At 40.6% G+C, this 22787-nt stretch overlaps 1 protein-coding gene across 4 annotated transcripts in view; it reads left to right on the forward strand.

The window, feature by feature from the left end:
* The window catches only part of POLE (DNA polymerase epsilon, catalytic subunit), an 84063-nt gene that overhangs the window by 57553 nt on the left and 3723 nt on the right, over positions 1-22787 (forward strand). For all 4 annotated transcript variants that reach the window (XM_056821988.1, XM_056821989.1, XM_016432309.2 and 1 more), the window contains 13 exons: positions 138-281; positions 2288-2428; positions 3438-3591; positions 3675-3781; positions 8595-8771; positions 8871-9094; positions 10553-10773; positions 11119-11323; positions 13750-13923; positions 14624-14749; positions 15186-15318; positions 18747-18939; positions 22612-22743. In XM_056821988.1, coding sequence (XP_056677966.1) covers positions 138-281; positions 2288-2428; positions 3438-3591; positions 3675-3781; positions 8595-8771; positions 8871-9094; positions 10553-10773; positions 11119-11323; positions 13750-13923; positions 14624-14749; positions 15186-15318; positions 18747-18939; positions 22612-22743 — 2131 coding nt within the window. The remainder of the gene's footprint in view (positions 1-137; positions 282-2287; positions 2429-3437; positions 3592-3674; positions 3782-8594; positions 8772-8870; positions 9095-10552; positions 10774-11118; positions 11324-13749; positions 13924-14623; positions 14750-15185; positions 15319-18746; positions 18940-22611; positions 22744-22787) is intronic.

Raw genomic sequence — 22787 nt, forward strand, 5'->3', positions numbered from 1 at the left:
CCAGACCCTGCAGTTCTCTAAGCTGTGCTCTGGAGCTTCTTTTTGGCAGGGGCACTGTTAACTTATTGTCAAGATTTGAGCAAAATGAACCATGTCACAGGCTAAGACTATCACTTTTGTGCATTTTGTTCTTGCAGATCAGTGAGACCAACCAACCTGGCCTCTTCAGACTTTGGGCTGTCATTGGTAATGATCTGCACTGTATCAAGCTGAATATCCCACGTGTGTTTTATGTGAACCAGCGTGTACCTAAGGAGGAAGAAGGACCTTCTTTCCGTAAGGTGCCAGAGATAACCTTGCATTGCATGGTCGGGCTAGTGAGATTAGCAGATTTCTGCATTTTGGCCATTTCCTTGTTATTCTTTTCTTGGTTTTCTTCATTCTGATCCTGCAAGAAAGCCTATCTCAGGGAGCAGCTGAGTGGCTCAGTGGACGAGAGCTAGGCCTAGAGATGGGAACTCCTAGGTTCAAATCAGCTGGGTGACCCTGGGCAAGTCACTTAACTCCCATTGCATAGCCTTTCCTGCTCTTCTGCCTTGGATCCAATATGTAGTATTGATTCTAAAACAGAAGGTAAGGGTTTAAAAGAAAAAGAAAGAACATCTATTCCATTCCATGGCCCCTTTCCCATGCTACCCTGTCAAAATGAGAAGAGATAAATATCTATAATGATGTCTAGACTGACTTAGCAAATTGTTGACAGAAAAATGTAGTGCAGGGAAACACTCCTAAGTGCAGCCAAAACCAAATTAAAATGTAGTTGGAAAATATTAAAAAAATAAAAATACAATAAAATGTAGATAATAATATATTTTAAAAATAAGTCACTGTGCAGCTCACAGAGAGATCTTTAGATATGATATAGTGCCTTTTTTTCCTGGTAGTTTGACATTATTCCTATAGTGGTGGGAGCATAGGACTTAGAGTCAAAAGACTAGTGTTTGAGTCCCATCTCTAACTGTATGAATATGAATGTTACTTATTTTCTATAAACCTATTTCCACATCTGTAAAGTAGAGAGAATCCTTCAATTGTTATGACAAAGTGCTTTATAACTCTTAAAGTACTGTAGAACCATAGGCTATTATAATTAATACTTCTTGGGCATTCAAGCAGGTATTTGATCTTGAGCTCCCCACATGATGTGTTCACTTACTTGACTGTTAAACATATGTTTATTTTTTTTAAACCCTTTCCTTCTGTCTTGGAATTAATACTGTATATTGACTCCAAGGCAGAAGAGCTAAGAGGTAAGGGCTAGGCAGGTGTGAAGTGACTTGCCTAGGGTCACACAGCAAGGAAGTGTCTGAGGCCAGATTTGAACCTAGGACCTCCTGTCTCTAGGCCTGGCTCTCAATCCACTGAGCCACCCAGCTAGCTTCCTCCCAAACATATGTTTATTGAGAAACTATCTTGCATTGTGGGAGAGATAAATGAGAGCCCCTGCTTTCTAAGTCCCAGGCAATTCCATAGGGAGTCAAGATATACATATAGAAATAAATGACCAACAGTACTTTATTGAATGAAATGATCAAATATGTGGTACAGAGAATGAGGATTAGAGATGAGAGAGTTCACTCAGGTTGAGGGAAGTAAAGGCTTGATAGAGGAGGACTTAAAGAAGCAGGATTTTGATCAGAAAAGTTGGAGCAAGAAAAACATTTCAGATTGAAGACTAGCATGAGCATGGCATGGAGAAAAAATGGAAGGAGCAGTGAGATCATCCTGGCTATCAGATGGAGATAGGGTTGAAAAGAAAGGATAAACTTTGGGAAATAGACAAAAATGAACCAGGAGAAGTCTGAGCATATTGAATTTTCAAGTGTGCTTGTGAGAATCCAGAGTCAGAATTAAGACTCAGAATAGCAGACACTACTGTCTTGCTTTTCCATGGCCCCATTCTTGTGGGATTCAATGAGAGTGTGCATGAGATCAAGGTATCTGTCTCTTTGTTCAACCCTGACACTCCATTCATGCTCTGATTTTAAAGCTTCCACCATACTTTTTTCCCCTAGGATCATAGACTTAGTATTGGGTGTGAGGCCTTAGAGGATACCTAGTCCAATTATTTCAGTTTGTGAAGTACATTAATAGGCCTTAAGTGGTATAGCAAAGTTGTGAAACCAGGTCCTTGGACTCCCAATCCAAGCCTTCTTCTCCCTGCCCCCATGGAGCAGCCATGGTCATTGCTATGGCAAAGGATTCTCTAAGATCTGCCCTAAGCTTTCTGTCAAATTTTTTTTAATGCAATTTGGAAACTGAAAAAAACCTACTATCCTTTTATCAGGTGAACAGAGTCCTCCCTCGTTCCAACATGGTCTACAATCTGTATGAGTATTCCGTACCAGAGGACATGTACCAAGAACATATCAATGAAATCAATGCTGATTTGTCTGCACCAGACATTGAGGGCGTTTATGAGACCCAGGTAACCACCTCTTTGGGCAGTTCTGACTTTGGAATGCATCAGGTGATGTAAGGTGAGGTTGTGGTTACACTGTCTAGAGCATTGCTGGCAAACCTATTTGAGATTGTGTGCCCAAATTACAAAAAAAATTTTTTTTAAACCCTTACCTTCCATCTTGGAATCAATACTGTGTATTGGTTCTAAGGCAGAAGAGTGGTAAGGGCTAGGCAATGGGGGTGAACTGACTTGCCCAGGGCCACATAGCTGGGAAGTGTCTGAGGCCAGATTTGAACCTAGGACCTCCCATCTCTAGGCCTGGCTCTTAATCCACTGAGCTACCCAACTGCCCCCCTCCAAACTGCAATTTCAAGCTGCCTATGAAGGCCCGCCCCCCCCCAGGAGTGCTGGCAAATCTATTTGAGATTGTATGCCCAAACTGCAACTTCAAGCTGCCTGTGAGTCCCCTGCATTATCCCAGACAGCGGAGGGAATAGGTGCACATTCAGCTGCTGGGCAGAGGGATGGGCATGTGGAAAATGCCCTCGGGCACTGTGGAGAGGGGGAATGGAGCAGCCCCCTCCAGTACATAAGGACATGCATGCCATGCTTCGCCAACACAGTTCTAGAGCATTCATTCTGTAAATACCTACTGTGTACAAGATCCTGCATTAGGTGTTATGGGGCTCCAAAGAAGTGTAACATATAGTCCTTATCTTCAGATAGCTTAGCATATACTTGGAGACATTCAGATCTCTCAAACAAGGTCTTTCTAGACACAAAGCAGTATGAGTAATTTGTTTAAACAAAAATAATAGGATTTATAATAGATAATAAAATAGAATGCTATCAACATAGTCTCCTCAGGAATCTATATACTTATTCCCAAAATGCAATCTTTTCTTTTTAAACATTCTTGGGAATTTGACTTTCAGAACTAAATTCAGAGGTGGTAATGCTTTTTTTTTTTTTAACATCCTCTTCATAACTTTTCTTATCATTATGCCCCCTATATCTCTCCATTCCTTTCTAGGTACCATTGTTGCTACGGGCTCTTATCCAATTAGGTTGTGTTTGTATGGTCAGTAGGCAGCTGGTACAGCACCTCACAGGCCGGGAGGCTGAGACCTTTCCTCTAGAGTATTTGGAAATGCGTTCCTTGGCACAATTCAGCTATCTTGAACCAGGTATGACCACTATTGGCACCCTCTTCCAGCCCTGGTGTGTTATACTTGTGGAACTTAGGGCTTCATGATCTCTTGCTTTGCAGGAAGCATCCGGCACATCTATCTATATCACCACTCTCAGGGCAACAAAGCGCTTTTTGGACTCTTCATCCCCTCCCAGCGTAAATCCTCTGTGTTTGTCTTAGACACGGTAAGTGATTGGCACTCCGAACCTCTCAAGAGATCAAAGGAGATTTGGGGGCTAGACCAGGTTTGGTTCCAAAGTAGTTGGTAGAGGAGTGGTTTTTTTTGTTTGTTTGCTTTTGGTAAATTTTCAATGATGTCTTGATTTTTATATTATCACAGTTTTCCCTAGTATCCCTCTCCCTCCTGTAAAGATTAAAATTTAGGAATATGGGGAGACTGAGGCAGGTAGAAATTAGTTTCTCTCTGCAAGAAGTATTATATTTTTTAGAGGTTTATTAAAGGTTAAAGATTAAAGAATATACAAGTAAGAAACATGTGCCTAGGCCAGAGGCCTAGACAAAATAACCTCACATCACGCAAGAGACGCTCCTGCTCCAAAACGGAAGTCCAAAAGAGCGAGACCCCTCAAAAGCCTTTGAATCAGCTTAAATACCTTCTCGATCTTGGCCCAGGTGAGATTACAAGGCATTCTGGGGAAGTGGAGCAAAGGCTCATGGGGATTGTAGTCCTGTATTCGAGTCTATTTTTTACATACCCCCATTTTATCGTTTGCAAAAAAATTAATTTTTTTTCCAAAGGATCATGAAAACATAATCAATTTAAAGATTACAATAATTTGAGGATAAGAGAAAGAAAAAAATAAAACCAATAATTACTGGACGCATTGACAGAAAGCCAGTTAGGGGGCAGTCCCCTTTGGCATGAAAGTATGTATGCAAATAAATGTTCATTAACCACACCCAAAGTTCATTTTTGTGCAGCTTGTGGTCTGGAGGCTTCTTCATGATGGCTTCTCCAACAGTTCAGTTTCTGGATTCAGGGAAGTAGCATCTTCTTTACCTAAAATTCTTCTCAAAAGGAATTTAAACTTTGCAATTTAAATAATAATATTTTTTTTACATTTCCCCCATTAAGAGGGTGATATAAAAAAAGGGGGGGGATCACTTAGGGATGCATGGCTGAGGTATGAGGTATATGAATCAATTGGCAAGAGATATTAAAAAGACATCAGAAAAATCAAAAAGAAAAGAAAAATTTCTGGATGAAAATATAGACTATCAAAGTCTTATGTGTAAAAATTCCAAGTAAAAGAAAAATAAATCTATAACAGGTCATTGAATCAGGGCCCAATTAAAATGATCTAAGCAATGATGCATTTATCCAGTCAGTAGCCAGGACTACAGAAAGTTACCACACTATGAGAGGCAGAAAAGGGGACCAGAGTATAAGCCAAGGTTCCGGGGGCCAAGTTTGAGGTACTTGGTAGAATGTGGAACAAGGAAGACCTGCTTTTAGCACATGTTAAACAGCCGCAACCTCGAACCCCAAACACGTTCAAGTCCTCTTTGTCTAGGCTCAAAGTGACATCAATTTCACCAGGATTGGTTGGTCTCTTTGACCTTATGCTCTATTGGCACTATGCAGTGGCTCTTGTGTGTATATCTTGTCCTGGAATCAGACAGAATCATTAAGCAAAGTCCCATAATTTATTAAATAATTAGTGGCATCATTTTTATAGTCACAAGCTTTTTGGGCATGCTCTGACAAATGTATCTTGCACTTGTAGTACTGAAAAATCAAAAGGTTAAAGAAAATCTTAATGCTGGTGACATGTGCTTCAAATATAAAAAGGAGGGAAAAATAATAAAAAAAACTGAAAAAGTATATTGCACATGCAAGAAAAATATAATAAAAGAGCTTTAAAAATTCAAAAATATAGCTTATAATCATTGACACTCTGTGTCAGCTAAGAAAATATAAAATGCAAGGCTTTCTCACCAAAAATGAGATCCATTTCCTCTTAATATCTGGCCATGATCACTGTGAGTAGAAGGCAAATGAATTGAACAAGGTTAGCAATTTTTCATTTTTTAAAAATACAGTAGGTACAAATATGTAGATATAAAAATCCCCAAAATTCTCAATAGCCCAATTAATTACAATAGCTAACAAACACACTTTCATCTGTCACATAAGTTGCTGTATGACATTTTTAAAACCTATGAATTGATGGACATTTGTCACAATTTTTACAAACATAGCAATCTTTCAACCTTGGTATTCAAACATATTTTTTTAAAACAAAGTAAAACTCATCTTGGGTTTAGAACATAATCAAGAAATCTAGATATCATTCTGGTAGAAGTAAAATAGTGAGCTGAAGAGTATAAATAAAGGGATGCTCCTTTTTCTTGGAGGCTTTTAGGGATACAAATGCCCTGAGATTAACTGCCCAACTTCCATTCACATATTTAGAAATGCGGGAAGGTTGGGGGTTATAAAATGTATTTCACTTCAGCTACTAGGCCTTACCTCGTGGTAGGGCAGGCAAAAATAACCAGATTGTTAAAAAAAATTCCAAAAATCATATTTAAAAAACCCTTAAAATCAAATCATTTGAGGTATTTAGCACATTAAATTTTCCAAGGTTGTTAATACAATTATAACCAGTTCTGAAGTCCATCTATCCTCGGTAAAATAGAAAAAGGCTGTTTTTTCATATATGGGCTTATTCACAATAATATTTGTTCAATAGTTATAGGGGAAAAACAACAGAATTTTTAAAACTAAGTACATTCAAAATAAATTCAATCAACCTTCAGTTCAAGCAGAAAATATTGAATCCAGTAATATATGAACTTAAAATCACAAAGTTAAACCATAACAAAAAATGCAATAGAATACAGAGATTTTTATAAACCACTGGAGTCTGAAATGCCTTAGAATATAGCCTTTAGTCTTTAAAGTTCCTTAGGTGTGTTTATCCATTTAAATGTCTATTGTCTGAAGGCAGAGTAGTAAGAGCTAGGCAATTTTGTTTCAAGGGACCTGTCCAGGGCCCCATAGCTGGGAAGTATCTGAGGCCAGATTTTAACCCAGAACCATGTTCTCAGTGCCCTGAGCCACCCATTTGCAAATTCAAAGTTGAATCTTTGGGCTGAATCTTTCTTCTGGCACGCAGGTGAAATCAATGAGATTACCAGAACAGTCAAAAGGTATCCTTTTAAACAGCCCATTGCTATTAAGTTTCTGTTTGAAAAATCTGTTCCTTCTCCTCTCCCTTTTCTCTCTCCCCGGATATGATCCCCCTGTGGCCAATACCCCCATCCACGTAGAGGCTTAGCCTAAGGGAAAATTACCCATTCTCCTTTCCCTCTGTCTCTCCCCTCCGCCCACGTGGCCAATACTGTTACCAGCTGGTCGCAATGAGTCCTCAGCAATCTGCTCCAAGGATCTGGGTGATGAGCCGGCTGGGTCGGAGGCCAGGTGGGTGAGAGACAGACCACCGGGGTAGGTCGGACTGGGAGCTGGAGCACAGCTCGGGCACCAGGTGAGAGGCCAGGAGCAGAAGCAGGAGCCGGAGAGGGCCGCAGGCAGGAGCTGATCAAGATGGTTTTCTAAAGAGCATCTTGGAGAACAGTGGCTTTAAAAAAAATCATTATCTAGGCTAAAAAATTTGAGAAGTTCTCATCCCTTCGTGGTCACCATCTGTAAAGATTAAAATTTAGGAATATGGGGAGACCGAGAGACTGAGGCAGGTAGAAATTAGTTTCTCTCTGCAAGAAGTATTATATTTTTTAGAGGTTTATTAAAGGTTAAAGATTAAAGAATATACAAGTAAGAAACATGTGCCTAGGCCAGAGGCCTAGACAAAATAACCTCACATCACGCAAGAGACGCTCCTGCTCCAAAACGGAAGTCCAAAAGAGTGAGACCCCTCAAAAGCCTTTGAATCAGCTTAAATACCTTCTCGATCTTGGCCCAGGTGAGATTACAAGGCATTCTGGGGAAGTGGAGCAAAGGCTCATGGGGATTGTAGTCCTGTATTCGAGTCTATTTTTTACACTCCCAGAGTCATCCTATAGAATACATTGTATTTTTTAAGACAAAAAAGAAAAATAAGAGGAAAAAAATTAGCACAACTGATCAGTATATTGAAAAAGTCTGAAAACATGAAATGTGCAACACCTGTGGGTCTCCTACTTCTGAAAAGTAGGGGGTCATATCAGTCATGGTCTTCATAATTTTCTTACAATATTTGTGTGTGTGGTTAATCTTTCCATTTTCTTCGTTAGTCATTTTGTATCTTTTTTTTCTTAGCTCTGCCCACTTCACTGCATCAGTTCATGTAGATCTTTCCCTGCTTCTCCATATCTATCATATGTCATTTTTCATAACATAGTATTATTCCATTATATTTATACACCATAAGTTGGTTGGCCTTTCCCCAGTTGATGGACAGCTACTTTGTTTTCAATTCTTTTCTTTCACAAAAGGTGATACTATAAATTTGAGACTTTTCTTCTCATCAATGGCTTCCATGGGATATAAGTAGGCCCTGTAATGGGATCTTTTGGGCAAAGTATATGGACGTTTTTGTTGTTTTATTTGCATAATTCCAAATTTCTTTCCCAAATGGTTGTACAAATTCATAGTTCATAGTGAATTATGCTTATCTTTTCATGACCCTCCCACATTGATTATTGTCATTTTTTGGTCATCTTTGCCAATTTTACAATTTTTAAGGGAACAAGGAGGCTTTAATGGTATTCCTGTGTCTTGGTTCTTAGTCTTTCATCCCACCATCCTTGGGTCCTTTGGCTTCTGTCTGAGGAAGAGCCTTTCAATGACAAATAAAAGTATTTGTCAAGATAGCCCACCCTATTTGGAAACCAAGTCTTCATTTAAATCACCTGAATAGAGTTCTGCTACCAGCCTTCCCCAAACTTCTGATGTGTTAGTTGCCTCCAGCCCCTCAGCCTTTCTATACCTTTGACAGACCAGTGTGACTCAATGATGGGGTGTGTTTGGGACAGGTGCGCAGTAACCAGATGCCAAATCTGAATTCCATGTACTCAGCAGAGCACCACCTTCTGTTGGAGAAGGTGGGACCAGAGCTCCTACCACCAGACAAGCACATTTTTGAAGTGCGAGCTGAGACTGACCTGAAGACTATTTATAGAGCTATCCAAAGACTGTTGCTTGGCTACAAGGTAAGCTTGTCAGGAATATTGCCACCTTTGGAATGCCCCACTAAACTGTATGTGTATGTGACCTGCCTTTTATCCACCACCATCACCCTTTTCTCACAGGAAGAACGCCGTGGTCCCACACTCATTGCTGTACAGTCCAACTGGGAACTGAAGAGGCTGGCCACTGGGATGCCTGTATTTGAGGAGTTCCCTTTGGTACCAGTCTGTGTGACTGATGACATTAGCTATGGGGCCTTGGACTGGCAGCGTCATGCAGCCCGGCGTATGATCCGGCACTATCTCAACCTGGACACTTGCCTGTCTCAGGCTTTTGAGATGAGTAGGTGAGTGGGAGAAGGGAAAAGATACCACCTGTGCTTCAGAAAGGATGGGATAAGGCGGTTGCCAAGACAGTGTCACCCTTCCTTGCTTCTCTGAGTTGACATGTACTATTGTCACTTGATCATTACTCCTTTATGAAATTGCTCTCTTCTCAATTTTCTTCCTTCTCAGATTTGCAGTATTTGACATTTTTGATCACTTCCTTCTCCTAAGTACTTTTTTTTTTGTGATGTGAAGGAGTTGGGGAGATATGTGTTTGTATAATGTCCACTGAATGCCAAGCGCTTTACAAATATCATTGTGTATATGGCTTACTCTTGGCTCTTCTTTTTCTTGACAGACCACTTCTCAGTCTCCTTTGCTAGTTCATCAGTCTTACCACCCCCTATCTAGATGTACCCTGAGGCTTTGCCCTGGACATTCTTCTCTTCTTTTTACATTGTTTATATTCTTTATATTCTTACTTCTTGGCCTTGTCAGCTCCCATGGGTTTAAGTATTATCTCTATGCAGATAACTTCCAGCTCTGTATATAGCCCTACTCTCTCCTAAGTACTAGATATCTAATATCTCTAATTGCCAACTGGATATTTGAAACTAGATGTCCCATAGACATTTCTTTCTCAGGTCCAAAACACATCCAAAATTTAACTCATTTTTTCCCCTCCAAACTAAGCTATCTTCCAAACTTTTCTATGTCTGTCAAGTGACCTTCCACGGTGGTCAAACAACCACAACTTCAGCCTTGATTCCTCACTTCCCCTTATCCTGTATAACCAATTAAAAAACTTTAAGAAGCCAAACTTTATTTCTGTCTCCACAATTTCTCTTCTCTACATCTAGCCATCACTTAGTTTTAAAACCCTGATCACTTCTTGCCTGCATTATTTTAAGAACCTTCTAATGGTCTGCCAGTTTCATCTCTTCCCTTTTCAATCCATATCTTACATAGCTGATTTTCATACAGCCTAGGGTTAAATATATCACTCCATTTTTCAATAAACTCATCATGATGTCTCCTTCTTTAGGGTCAAACAAGCTCATCTGCTCAGTTTTTAAAATGCTACACAATAAGGCCCCAGCCTAGGTTTCCACCCATAATCATATGTTATGTCCTCCCTGACACTGCACTTCGGCCATACTGGTCTCCTTCTGGTTCTCCCACAACACTCAGTCTGGGATGTACCCCTACTTTACTTCTGCCATTTCCAATCCCTCAATTCCTTTCTTCTAAACTGTGCTCAAGTGACTGGCACTTTTTACAGGAGCCTTTTCCTGATCTCCCTAGCCACTTTTACTTTGCATTTCGTTTATATACTGCCCTCTGAACAAATGAATGCTTCTTGAGGGCAAGGACAGTTTCCTTTTTTACTTTTGTTTCACCATTGCCTGGCAAATAATAGGCACTTCATAAACCTTTGAAGGTTGGTGAATGTGAGCTTTTTATATTTCTCTGGACAGATATTTTCACATTCCTGTTGGAAATCTCCCAGAAGACATCTCCACCTTTGGATCAGATCTCTTCTTCTCTCGTCACCTCCGACACCATAATCACCTGCTCTGGTTTTCTCCTACATCCCGCCCTGACTTGGGTGGGAAAGAGGCAGATGACAATCGCCTTGTCATGGAATTTGATGACCAGGCTTCTGTGGAAATCAACAGTCCTGGGTGCTACTCCACAGGTGAGTGCAATCCTCCCATTTGAGAGGAGTAGGACAATTAAATGTTGGGCTTGGTCCCTGGAGGGCCACGGAAAAGTTTTACTGTCTTGTTCTAAGAGATTTACCTAATCCATGGTGTTATTTAATATCTCAGAATCCCTTTCATGGAAGCCATCCATATTGGGGCCAAATGACATCAGTCCCCTTCTATGCCGTGACTTCTTCTATGGCATGTCTCTGAGCTATGAGTCTTCACAGTTTGTTCAGCAGAGGGAATGCCAGGAAAGAGCTGAACCCTATGGGACCACTAATTGGTGGTGGTAGTGATTGGTTTCAGAATGTGAGCTATGGGTTTTCTGTCAACAGTATGTTTGGAACTGGACATCCAGAACTTGGCAGTAAATACCATCTTGCAGTCTCACCATGTTAATGATATGGAAGGAGCCTCCAGCATGGGAATCAGTTTTGATGTCATCCAGCAAGCCTCTCTGGAGGAAATGGTCACAGGAAACCAGGCAGCCAACATCCCTGCCAGCTATGATGAGACCGCCCTCTGCTCTAACACATTCAGGTACTAGCTGGAACACTCAACCTCCTCCCCTATTGAGTATTTCACCTTCTTCTTAGAGCCCCACATGCATTTTGCTCATATTGTAGAAGGCCTGTGGAGAGGCCAGCTGTTCACATAAGTAGTATTTACTGCACCGCTGCCAGGATCAGACAGAGATAGTCAAAGCATGGCCGAGTCTATTTAATGCAGCCCCTCCATTTTACAAGAAGAAACTGAGATGTAGAGAAGGAAGTGCTCTGATTTTCAAAACTTATGCAAGTTAACCCCAATCACAACATTAGAAATCTTTTACAGGGCAAGTCTAGTCAAAGATGCCTATGTTTTGACAGAAATCAAGCTCCTTATAATCCAGTGTCATTGGCAAATGATCAGTGGGAGAAATGTAATCAGAGCTCTTAGATCAGGGGGCTCCATAGCTGGTATAGTTGTGGCCTTTTTTTTTTTTAAACCCTTACCTTTTGCCATGGAACCAAGGCAGAAGAGCCATAAGGGCTGGGCAATGGGGGTGAAGTGACTTGCCCAGGGTCACACAACTAGGGAGTGTCTGAGGCCAGATTTGAACCTAGGATCTCTCCTCTCTAGGCCTGGCTCTCAATCCATTGAGCCACCCAGCTGTCCCCTGTGGCCTTTTTTACTAACCAGGAAACTCCTGGATGGTGTCATCTGCAAGTCCGGCTTAGATCAGCATCTGGCCACAACTCTGCCTATCAGCTCCAGCACAGAATTGTTTCCTGGGCCTGCCCTAACAGAATTTATAATCTAGCTAGGGAAATCGAATTACACAAGATGCTAAATATTATAGAATAATGACTGAAAAAGACCAGAGGTTTTCAGCCTGTTTTGCAGTGTTGTAACATATAATTTTAAATAGAATTTTGGCAAGGTTTTCTGGTAAAATATTTTTGATGACTTTTCTTCTAAATGATAACTAATACCAAATGTGACTAATTTTAGGAAATCTTATATTTTTAGATAAATTTTTATTTCAAATAGAATAGTAGTCTTTTATTTACTGAAAGGATTTTTTACTATCAGTATTGTGTAATTGGGAACCACACACAGTTGTTACAGTTCATTTTGTAAGATGCTTTGCAACAAATTTCGTTTTCCCTTTATGGAAGTCAATGTTTGGGGAGTGATGTAGATGATAACAATAGCTCTAGAGTTGGCAGAGCTCTTTTTGTATTTATGTCATTTTGTTTCTCACAGCATGTCTTTAAGATTATGTAGGGATTATTGTTCCTTTTTTACCAGATAAGGAATTGAAACATTTAGGGTGAGTGCCTGACTCAAGGCTGCACAGTCACCATCAGACCCAACGTCTTTTGACTCTAACCTCAAAATTCTTTGTACTCTCTCAGAGCTGGGTTATGAAGCTAGTGTAACATCACTTATATTCCAGGATTTGGGGTTTTTAAATGTTCAGTATTTTAATGCCTTTGTGGTTTCATAGGAAATCCTGAAACTCTTGGTAGAAATTTGGTAACCTTAAATTGTGAATTCACACATTGCATGATTTCACTATGAGTTTAAGATCATTAGGCATAGTATCTGTTATATATTGCAATCATATTTGCATGTCTTCAGTGTTGAGAATTTGATATTCAAATTTGAATGTTTTATTTTGATGTCAGAGTCTTAGTTATTAACTGTCTTGCCCTTTTTTATCTTTTCAAACTTCGCATTTCTACTTAATTATATAAGATGAGTTGGAAGAAGAGAGATAGGAATCAAGAACAGTGAAATTAAAATAAATTGTTAAATTAACAATAAAGAAGTTGTAACAATAGCCAAGACCTGAGATGAGGAGGACGAGATTGAGGGTAGTGTCGGTGAGACTAGAAGGGGATAGAAATGAAGCATGTTGTAAAGGAAGAAGCAATAGGGCTTTATTGGTTGTGAAGGATGAAGATGATGGTGTGTATGGATGTACAAATGTATATTATTTATTTCACAGTGACTCCAGTTAGACTATTGGACAGCCCTGAGGGTCTGGTGTTTAGTACAGGAGATTCTTGCCAAGGAATGGGTTGGATAAGTGGCCTCTTGGGTCTCTTGCCATTCTGGAATTCTGAAATATTGTGACCTGGGTTTTGTCCCTGTTCTAAAGGTGAGGAAATGGAATTTAGTGACTCCTGGTCCATATTCTTTGGTCTGTTTCAAGTGAAAAACAAGGGGCAGTCAAAGGTGGACCCAAATGCTTCAAACTGAGTAAACTTTTTCATTCAACCATTCTTAAGTGACTAGGAGAATAGCAACATCATTGACAAGAGTTTGTTGGTTTGCGACAGGAGTGTCAGGTAGCAGGAAGTGATGAGTTTGCATTTAAGATGGTGACACATCCATGCAGAAATATCCTCAGAAAGGAGGTAAATATAAATGGCCATGTGATACATGGTCATTCTTCTCTCTGGCTTCTTTGACAGGATCTTAAAGAGCATGGTGGTGGGCTGGGTGAAAGAAATCACTCAGTACCACAATGTCTATGCTGACAATCAAGTGATGCACTTTTATCGCTGGCTTCGGTCCCCATCTTCTCTCCTCTATGACCCTGCTTTGCACCGGACTCTCCTTAGCATGATGAAGAAGCTTTTCCTGCAGTGAGTAACTTTGGAGTTTTCTGAAATTCCTCTTAAGTTCTCCAAACTTCAGAAATGGTTAAGGGGTGGTATGTATAGAATCCCAGAATGTCTGTGTTGGAAGAGGCTTGGGGGCCATTCAGTCCTCCCCATTCCTGAACAAGAAATGCCCATTAAGTAGTTATACATCCCCTTTGGTGTCAGCTATGTTGTATAGTAACAAAGCACTCAAGGCCTACAGTAAGAGTCAGTTCCCAGGGAACAGCTCTCCTTGGGTAGGTGGGCTAGGCCACAAGAGGAGGCTTATTGTTCACAGGTGCTTCTGAAGCCACAGAGATGGACTTTGTAATAGCATATTTTTTATAAATGTGCACTTTTAATGACAAGATTTCACCATCACCAAGATTTCACCAGTGGCATGTGGGTATCTCTTCTATAATGTCCTATCATATATTACAGTGAGGGCACAAAGTAGCCCATTCCACTTTTAGACAGCTCTAATTATCAGGAATTTTTTCTTTGTATCCAGCATAGTTTTACCTCTTCACAATTTTTATTCATTGCTCCTTTCTGGGGCCAAGCAGCGCAAGCTTAATTCTTTTTTCACTTAAGAACCCTATAGGATCAGTAGAGCCCACTACACAGTAAAGAGGTTTTCAGGGGAAACCCAGGATGCATTGGCTTTTCCCTTAATCCCTGGATCTCCTCTTCTCCAATTTAGGCTTGTAGCTGAGTTCAAGCGTCTGGGCTCCTCGGTCATTTATGCCAACTTCAATCGCATCATCCTTTGTACCAAAAAGCGCCACATCGAGGATGCCATTGCCTACATAGACTATATCACCAACAGGTAACAGTCAGGGGCCACCTCAGCACCAAAGTGGGGCTTGGTGATATGGTAACAGAGAACTCTAGGATTGCTCCATGGGCCATGTTCCAGAGAATTACCTGAATTGACAGGAAGAGGAGGTTTGGCAGACTGGAGATGGGCAGCTGCCTAGAGCATAACACACTAAGGACCACTTTTTGTGAGGGACATCTAAATGTATACTTATGATGACAGAAAATTCTACTCACTGAGCCATGTGACTATGATGCCCTATAACATGTTATAGTAAGGATGTGTGGCCTCTAGTGGATCATGCCAGGTAGGGAGAACCATGCTTCAGCCTGCCTCAGCCTCCAAATGACATAGCCCAGCTGAATTGGCTGTGACTTCCAGAGGTCTGAGCAAGGATATGATCTGGTCTAGTCACTTGATCATCCCTGTGTTACTGCACTTTCAGCATCCACTCGAAAGAAATTTTCCATTCCTTGACGATTTCCTTCTCTCGGTGCTGGGAATTTCTTCTTTGGATGGATCCTGCTAACTATGGAGGAATCAAAGGAAAAGTTCCAACCCGTGTCCACTATGGGATGGTAAGCCGTGACTTGGTCTTGGGATATTATTTGAAGGTGGGGAAGTTGCTAGAGGTGGACCTATCAGTAAGGCATCCACAGCCAAGCTTCTAAATTTGCCCTTCGTCTGACCTTATTCTCTCTGCAGTCCCACCTTTCAACCAGGCACCCACTCTTGCTGTCCCATTATGGGCCCTCCCTCAATCCTAATCCTTTTATTCTTTTTTTTTTAACCCTTACCTTTGGTCTTGGAATCAGTACTGTGTATTAATTCCAAGGCAGAAGAGTGGTAAGGGCTAGGCAATGGGGGTTAAGTGACTTGCCCCAGCTAGGAAGTGTCTGAGACCAGATTTGAACCCAAGACATCCTGTCTCTAGGCCTGGCTCTCAATCCACTGAGCCACCCAGCTGCCCTCCCCTCCACCCCCCCCCCCCCTTTATTCTTTCAGGGACGGGTAACAGATTCTCCTCCCTCTACTGTTTAACATGTTTCAGTCAATCATTATATACCTGCCAGACTTACCTTCCCTATGTGTGGATTAGTTCAAATCCTTCCTCAGCTCAGAAATCAGTTAGTGGCTCCCTTCTGTCTCCCAATTAAAATTCAGATTCCTTTATGAGACATTCAAAGACCACTAGAATCTGGTGCTACCTTATCTTTCAGCCTTCTCTTATGCAGCTCTGCCTGGTACCCAGGGTTCCAGCCAAACCGACCGCTTTACAATTTAGACCTCTGCCCATACTGTTGATTGTGCCTGCCATGTCTCTCACCCCATCTCACTTCACCTTAATTATACCTGACAATTAAGTAGAACTTTATTTTTCTAAGGTGCTTTTACTCTTTTGCATTATCACACTTGATTCTCATAACAATCCTGTTAGGTATGTCAAAGAAAAAGGCCATAAATATTAATACAATATTCTGCATTGATAGGCTCAAGTGTGACAGAAGCAATTTTATTTAATTTCACATTAATCTAATTTCCAAGCATTTCCTGATGAAAGAGATGTCCAATGTGACATAGATTCCCATGTCCTCTAACATAACTCACTGTTCCAAGATGATTTCGGTAGCATTTCTAGAAATCCTGACCAAGGAAAATAACACAATAAGTTTGGGTTGCCTAAGAAAGGTTTTAGCTTTTATTCTTCCCAAAGGCTTTTAGACTAAAGAAATATTCTTTTTTTTTTTACCTTTATCTTCATATAGCAATCATCAATACTAAGTATCAGTTCCAAGGCATACGAGTAGTAAGGGCTAGGCCACTGCGGTTAAGTGACTTGCCCAGGGTCGAACATGTAGGAAGTATCTGAAGTTAGACTTGAACTCAAGACCTCCCATTTCCAGGCCTGACTCATATCCACTGAGCCACCTCCCTGACCTGAAAAATATTATTTCTAACTATTTCTAGAAAACTGTGAAGATTTTTTTATTATGCTCCAATAGATACTAACAGTATTATCCCCATTAATAAAAGAAGAAACTGAGTCTCAGAAAGGTTGTGACTTACTTGCCTGTGTCCATGATCATATGACAAATATGTGTTCAAACTTGGGTTTTCCTGTCCATATAGTAGAGAATACTACATTACACAGCTTAGGTAGAAATGGGGCCCCTCAGCCATCCAGAAAGGTCTTTGTGGGCTGTATATTGACTTCAGAAAACCACACATGAATATTATCTATGCTCTATTGCATTTTTATTTATTTTGCTTGATATTTCCCAATTACATTTTGATACTCCCCTGGCTTCAAACCCCACCTATAGGCCCAGGCTGTGTGACGCTTCAATGCTGCAAATACTACATTGCATCTCCACTGGAAGTCTACCCCTTCTTTAAAACCTAACCCACATGCTGCTTTCTCCAGGATCCTTCACATCAGTAGTGACCTTTTCTCCTTTAGGACCTCACTTAACACATTATTGACTTCCTGATGCACTTACTATGTTTCATTTTGCTTGCATGTCCACCCATAAGTGCCTTATCCTCTTAGGGATAGTGATAAGGACTGAGTTAAAGGAAACTCTTAGGTGAGGAAACTCTCAATGTAGTTGGCCATGTTCTCTACCACATCTGGTCTTGGCAGGGTGCCTAGTGAAGGAACTTGGCCTCGGGTCACATGCCTCTGTGTGAGTCAGAAGTAGATCCTGACTCCAAGACCAAAGCTATCCACAGCACAATTCAATTCAGCAAACATTAATTAAGCAGGGGTAGCTGGGTAGCTCAGTGGATTGAGAACCAGGCCTAGAGATGGGAGGCCCTGGGTTCAAATGTGGCCTCAGACACTTTCTAGCTATGTGACCCTGGGAAAGTCATTTAACCCCCATTGTCTAGCCCTTACTACTCTTCTACCTTGGAGCCAATACATGGGATTGATTCTAAGATGGAAGGTAAAGCTTAAAAAACAAACAAACATTAATTAAGCACCTATTATGTGCAAGGCACTGGGAATAAAAACAAAACCAAATAACCTTTGCTCTTAAAGAGTTTGCATTCTACTTGAGGGATTCATCATGCATAAACTAAGTATATTTCTATAGGATTTAGTGTTGGCAAAGCCATTTATAGATTTATATATCAGTTGACCCTCATAACAACCCTATAAGGAAGATGCTCTTATCCCCATTTCAAAGATAAGGAAATTGATACTGAGGTTAAGTGACTTTCCCTAGTGTCACCTGGCTAGCAGTATCTGAGGCAGGATTTGAACTCTGGTCTTCCTGATTCTAAGTCCCATATTCTTTCTGCTGAATTGAGTTAAATATATATTAGAGATCCAAACCCTCCCTCCCTAGGCAAGGAAGATGAGAACATGTTTGACTTAACTTAGCAAATGTTGATTAAGTCCTCACTGTGTGCCAGAATAGGGTTAGTCTCTAGAGACTCAAGGACAAAATTGTGACAGTCCTACTTGGGGTATATGCCATGTCCACAGAGAAGTACATTATCAGATGATTTGGGGAGTGAGTGAGGACAAACAAATAGAGGAGATCAGAGAGGTCTTCCCATAAGATGCAGCTCCTGAGCTGATCCTTTAAGAAAGCTAAGAACTTTAGGAAGGAGCTTTAAGAAAGGAATGCTTTGACACTTTCCCCCAAAGAGACAGCCTTTGTAAGAGCATAAAGAGAAGAGATGTGGAACATCCAGAGGACAGAGAGGGAGCTAAAGGAATAAGATAACTCTGTTAGGCAGGTCTAAGCCAGACAGTATGGGGTGGGATGGGGAGGGTGGGGAGGAGATGGGATGCAATTTGAGCACCAGGCTCATTAGTTTAGATGTTACCCAAGAGACAAGAGTGAGCCACTAAAGATTTTGAGCAGAGGAATTACATAGAAAGGAATCTTGTTCCAAGGTGAGGCACTATGCTGGGGGTAGCCAAGAATACTTATAGTTGAAGACACTGAAAACAGAAGCAAGATTTTAATTAATGATGCTTAAAATACTTCAGCAAAACACCCAGAAAGAACAAAAAGCAGAGGAAGAACAGGAGAGTGAGGAAGAGCAGGAGGAGGAGGAGGAAGAAGAGAAAGAGATAATAGAAGAATCCAATGTGGAAGACTTACTGGATAACAACTGGAATATTGTACAATTTCTTCCTCAAGCAGCCTCTTGCCAGAGCTACTTTCTCATGATTATTTCAGGTAAGAAAATACGGGAGCCACTCTTGTCCTTACACATGGATTATGAAATTCCCTTATCTAATCACAGCATGTTGTCATTCTACTTCTCCCTCTGCCTGGAAATGCTAAACCATATTTTTTGTCTACTCTGTGACCTCCAGACCCTCGACCCCTCAGTTCTCTCTCAGGCTGCACTATCTACCCTTTCCTTCATATGACCCAGTGGTAAACCAGTTGGGCTTTTTACTGCCCTTTTCAAGTGCCTTGCCAACTTTTCATATCACTGATCTTTGCCTGCCATGTGCCAACTTGGTCCACTTTCACCATCTACTGCCTTTGCTCCTGCATATAAGCTAATTGAACAAAGGTGGGAAAAAACCATGAAACTTTTATGGGGAAAAAAGGAGTTAATTTATAAAAAGGCCTGGACTAGATTATATTTAAAATAGGGTGGCCAGGAATTTATATGAATTCCAAAGAGATTTATTTACAATTTATTTACAAAATATAGAATAAGTGAAGTAAGAAATCAGAGAGAGGATAGGGTAAGATATCTAGCCTAAGCACTAAGTAATTTACTCCTAGCCCCTGGCTCAACCCCAGGCAGGGAGAGTTAGTCCTTAGTGGAGAGGCCTCAGCAAAGCCAAGGACCTGGGAATGTCTCTCTCAAGAGGTAGGTTTCTCCTGAGGCTAGTCTTTTCAGAAAATCTCCAGGAAAGGAGTCAGCTTTTTCACTCACCACGTGTCAGTCCAAAGGAAGAGATTTAAGAACAGCCTCACCAGGAACAGGGTCTCAGATCCAGTCAGCAGATCCTTCACCAGCCTCCACTCCAAAGAATGAAGAACTCCCTCTCACGGGAAGTTCAACTCCAAGTAGAACTCCAAGTCAAAACTCCACTCAGGAAGTTGTAACTCCCTTTTAAAGACACTTTCTTTTGCATCACTTCCTGTGCCTTTCCCTAATTTTACATCTACCAATCACAGTTGACGCTTTTCTTTTAGGATTGCCCACCTTTGGTGATTAAATCTAAAAATGGGCAGATTTCCCCACTACTGTAAGTAGGGTGTTTACACTTTTGGTGATTAAATCTAAAAATGGGCAGGGGTTACAATTTAATCTTCACAATCAGGGGAGAGTTAGTTAATTTCATTTTCATAATCAGGGGAGAGTTAAATTTAATCTTCAAAAACTGCTTGCTAGTTCCACAATAACCTCAATTGAACCCTCACTGCTACATAGCAATCTTAAATCTCTCCTCCCTTTTGTGACTAAAAGAAGGCCCAACAGGAGCCTCTCCTTCCTTTTCTCTCAATCTTAGCTTTCTACACTCTGCATCTTACCTCATCATTCAGCTGAAATTTCTAAAAGTTACCAACAATCTCTACATTGCTAAATGCTTTTCTTAATAATCATTTTTCTTGATTTGTCTGAAGCTTTTGATGCTGTTTTCTCAAGATATTGTCTTTGACACTTGCTCCTCCTTGATACTTTTTCTTTCTAAGTTTTGTGACACTGCTCTTTCCTAGTTCTGGTGCTGTCTGTCTGACACCACTTTCTCAATCTCTTCAGTTGCCTATTGATCAAGGTCTCATCCTTTCTCCCTAGGTATCTCACGAGCCCTCTAGGGAATTTCTTGGGTTTGTTTCATTTTGATTGTTTTTTACTGCTCTGTATAGAAACCAGAGCTTTTGACAATACATTTGTATGTCCAAATGCACACATGGTTGGGACTACTAATTATTTTTAATAACATTTTGTTATTTAAATTTTCATAAAAATTCAAACATACTTTTATCATTTACAATTCAGAAACAACAAATAATTACAACTTTACCACCTTCCATTTTCCTTGATCATGCATTCACATATATAAAAAATATATATATTTTTAGCATATGTGCTATCCTAATTTTTTTTTAAACCCTTGCCTTTCACCTTAGATTCAATACCTGTGTATTGGTTCAGAGACAGAAGAGTGGTAAGGGCTAGGAAGTGGGGATTACATGACTTACCTGCTTCACCCAGATAGACCATCCAACAAAGGACTCTCCATCAGTAGGCTTGATCAGTCCTCTGAACCACCTAGCTGACCTCAATGATTTTTTGTTGTTTAAACATTTTTGGTTCATTTTGTCCAACACTTTGTGAACCCTTTGGGGGTTTTCTTTGCAAAGATATTGGAGTGGTTTGCCCATTTTCTTATCTAGTTCATTTTACAGATGAGGAAACTGAGGCAAATAGAGTTGAGTAACTTGTTTATGGTCACACAACTAATAAGTGCCTGAGGCCAAATTTGAACACAGGTCTTCCTAACAGGCCCAGCATTCTATCCACTGAACCACTTAGATGCCCTTTAGCTAATTCTAAATTCCTTCACATTACTTTCATTTCATCTGTTTACATATTTTTGCATTTGTTTTTGTTTGCCATTTTAATTGCAGTCTATCATATTAATTAGTACCAGTTTATTTCATCTTTCCTTGTATTTCAGCATATATTTTTCTTTTAATTATACGCTAGCTATATATTCCCAATAATGAGATTATTGGATCAAAGGATATGATTGGTTTTATAATTTTTGTTCCATGTTGCTTTGCCACCCTACTAGCGTACTTAGTGTGCTTTCTTTTCCTTGTAACCCTGACCCCAAAAGTCATTTGATTGTTGTCATTTCTACTTGATGTATGGTTTTATACACACACACACACACACACACACACACACACACACACACACACACACATATACACATATATATATATATGATAAATGGTAATTATTGCCCTGACCAGAGAATCATAGTGTTGAGAGGTCCAGCCTACAATTGTAATGACTGATTCGCTGGAAGCTCTTTAATGTTTGCAAAGCATGGCAATTGAGCTTCATGACAGTCCTAGGAAACAGCTCTTCCAACAGTGCACCATGAAACAGTACAGAGTAGTGGAGAGTAGAGAGTGCTGGATATGGAGTCAGGAAGACATGGGTTCAAAACCCACCTCTGACACTTATGAGCTATGGACAATGGCAGGATCTTGGGATGGGGAGGGATGAATTTTTTTTTTTTTTGAGGAAAGCAGCAAAACCCAATTTTTATTCAGGAATGGATATATATAGTGCAGAGGCCTAGAGGCCTCTCTGCCTCAGCCACTGCCCTGCTGGTCAGTTTGAGTGATCAGGTGGCTTTTGCTAAGAGTCCCCATCCCCTCTTCCCCCCAGGAAATGGAGGGTCTCCTCATGTTCTCATCTTACTTCTGCTACTGATGCTTGTGTTCTTAGACCAGTCACTGCCCTTCGGCAGGCCAGTCTTCCCCATTTCAAGAAAGGAAGGAAAAATTCTTGCCTCTTCATAGATAGAATATAGAATCACCAATTTGAACCAGGAAGGGTTATCAACTCATTCAAAGAAGGAAAATTATTTAAGCTTTAAACAATGCCATAGGATTTAGAGCTGTAAGGGATCTTCCAATTCTCCTCACTCCTCTTATAACTGAAGAACCAGACACCAGCTAGAGAAAGTGACTTGTCCAAGGTCTTTTGAAATTCCTGAAGGTCACTGCCATTCTGCATCAAGTTGGGTGGGCAATGTGTTTACCTGTTGATTCTAGAGCAATTCCTTACCTACAAACAAGTATTAGGGGCCTGTAACCTAAATCTTGCTCCAGTCTCTGTCATTGGCTCCTCTCTCTCTCCAGCATATATTGTGGCTGTATACCACAGCATGAAAGAGGAGCTGAGACGAAATGCCCCTGGGTGCACCCCCATCAAGAGGAGAGGGAACAGTCAGCTGTCCCAGGAGGCTGAAGGCATGGCTGGGGCTCTCCCTGGTAAGTGATGTGCCCTGGTCATGGTCTGTAACTGGACTTGAGAC

Source organism: Monodelphis domestica, chromosome 3 (assembly GCF_027887165.1).
Source record: "Monodelphis domestica isolate mMonDom1 chromosome 3, mMonDom1.pri, whole genome shotgun sequence".
In the NCBI taxonomy this organism is placed as follows: Eukaryota; Metazoa; Chordata; class Mammalia; order Didelphimorphia; family Didelphidae; genus Monodelphis; species Monodelphis domestica.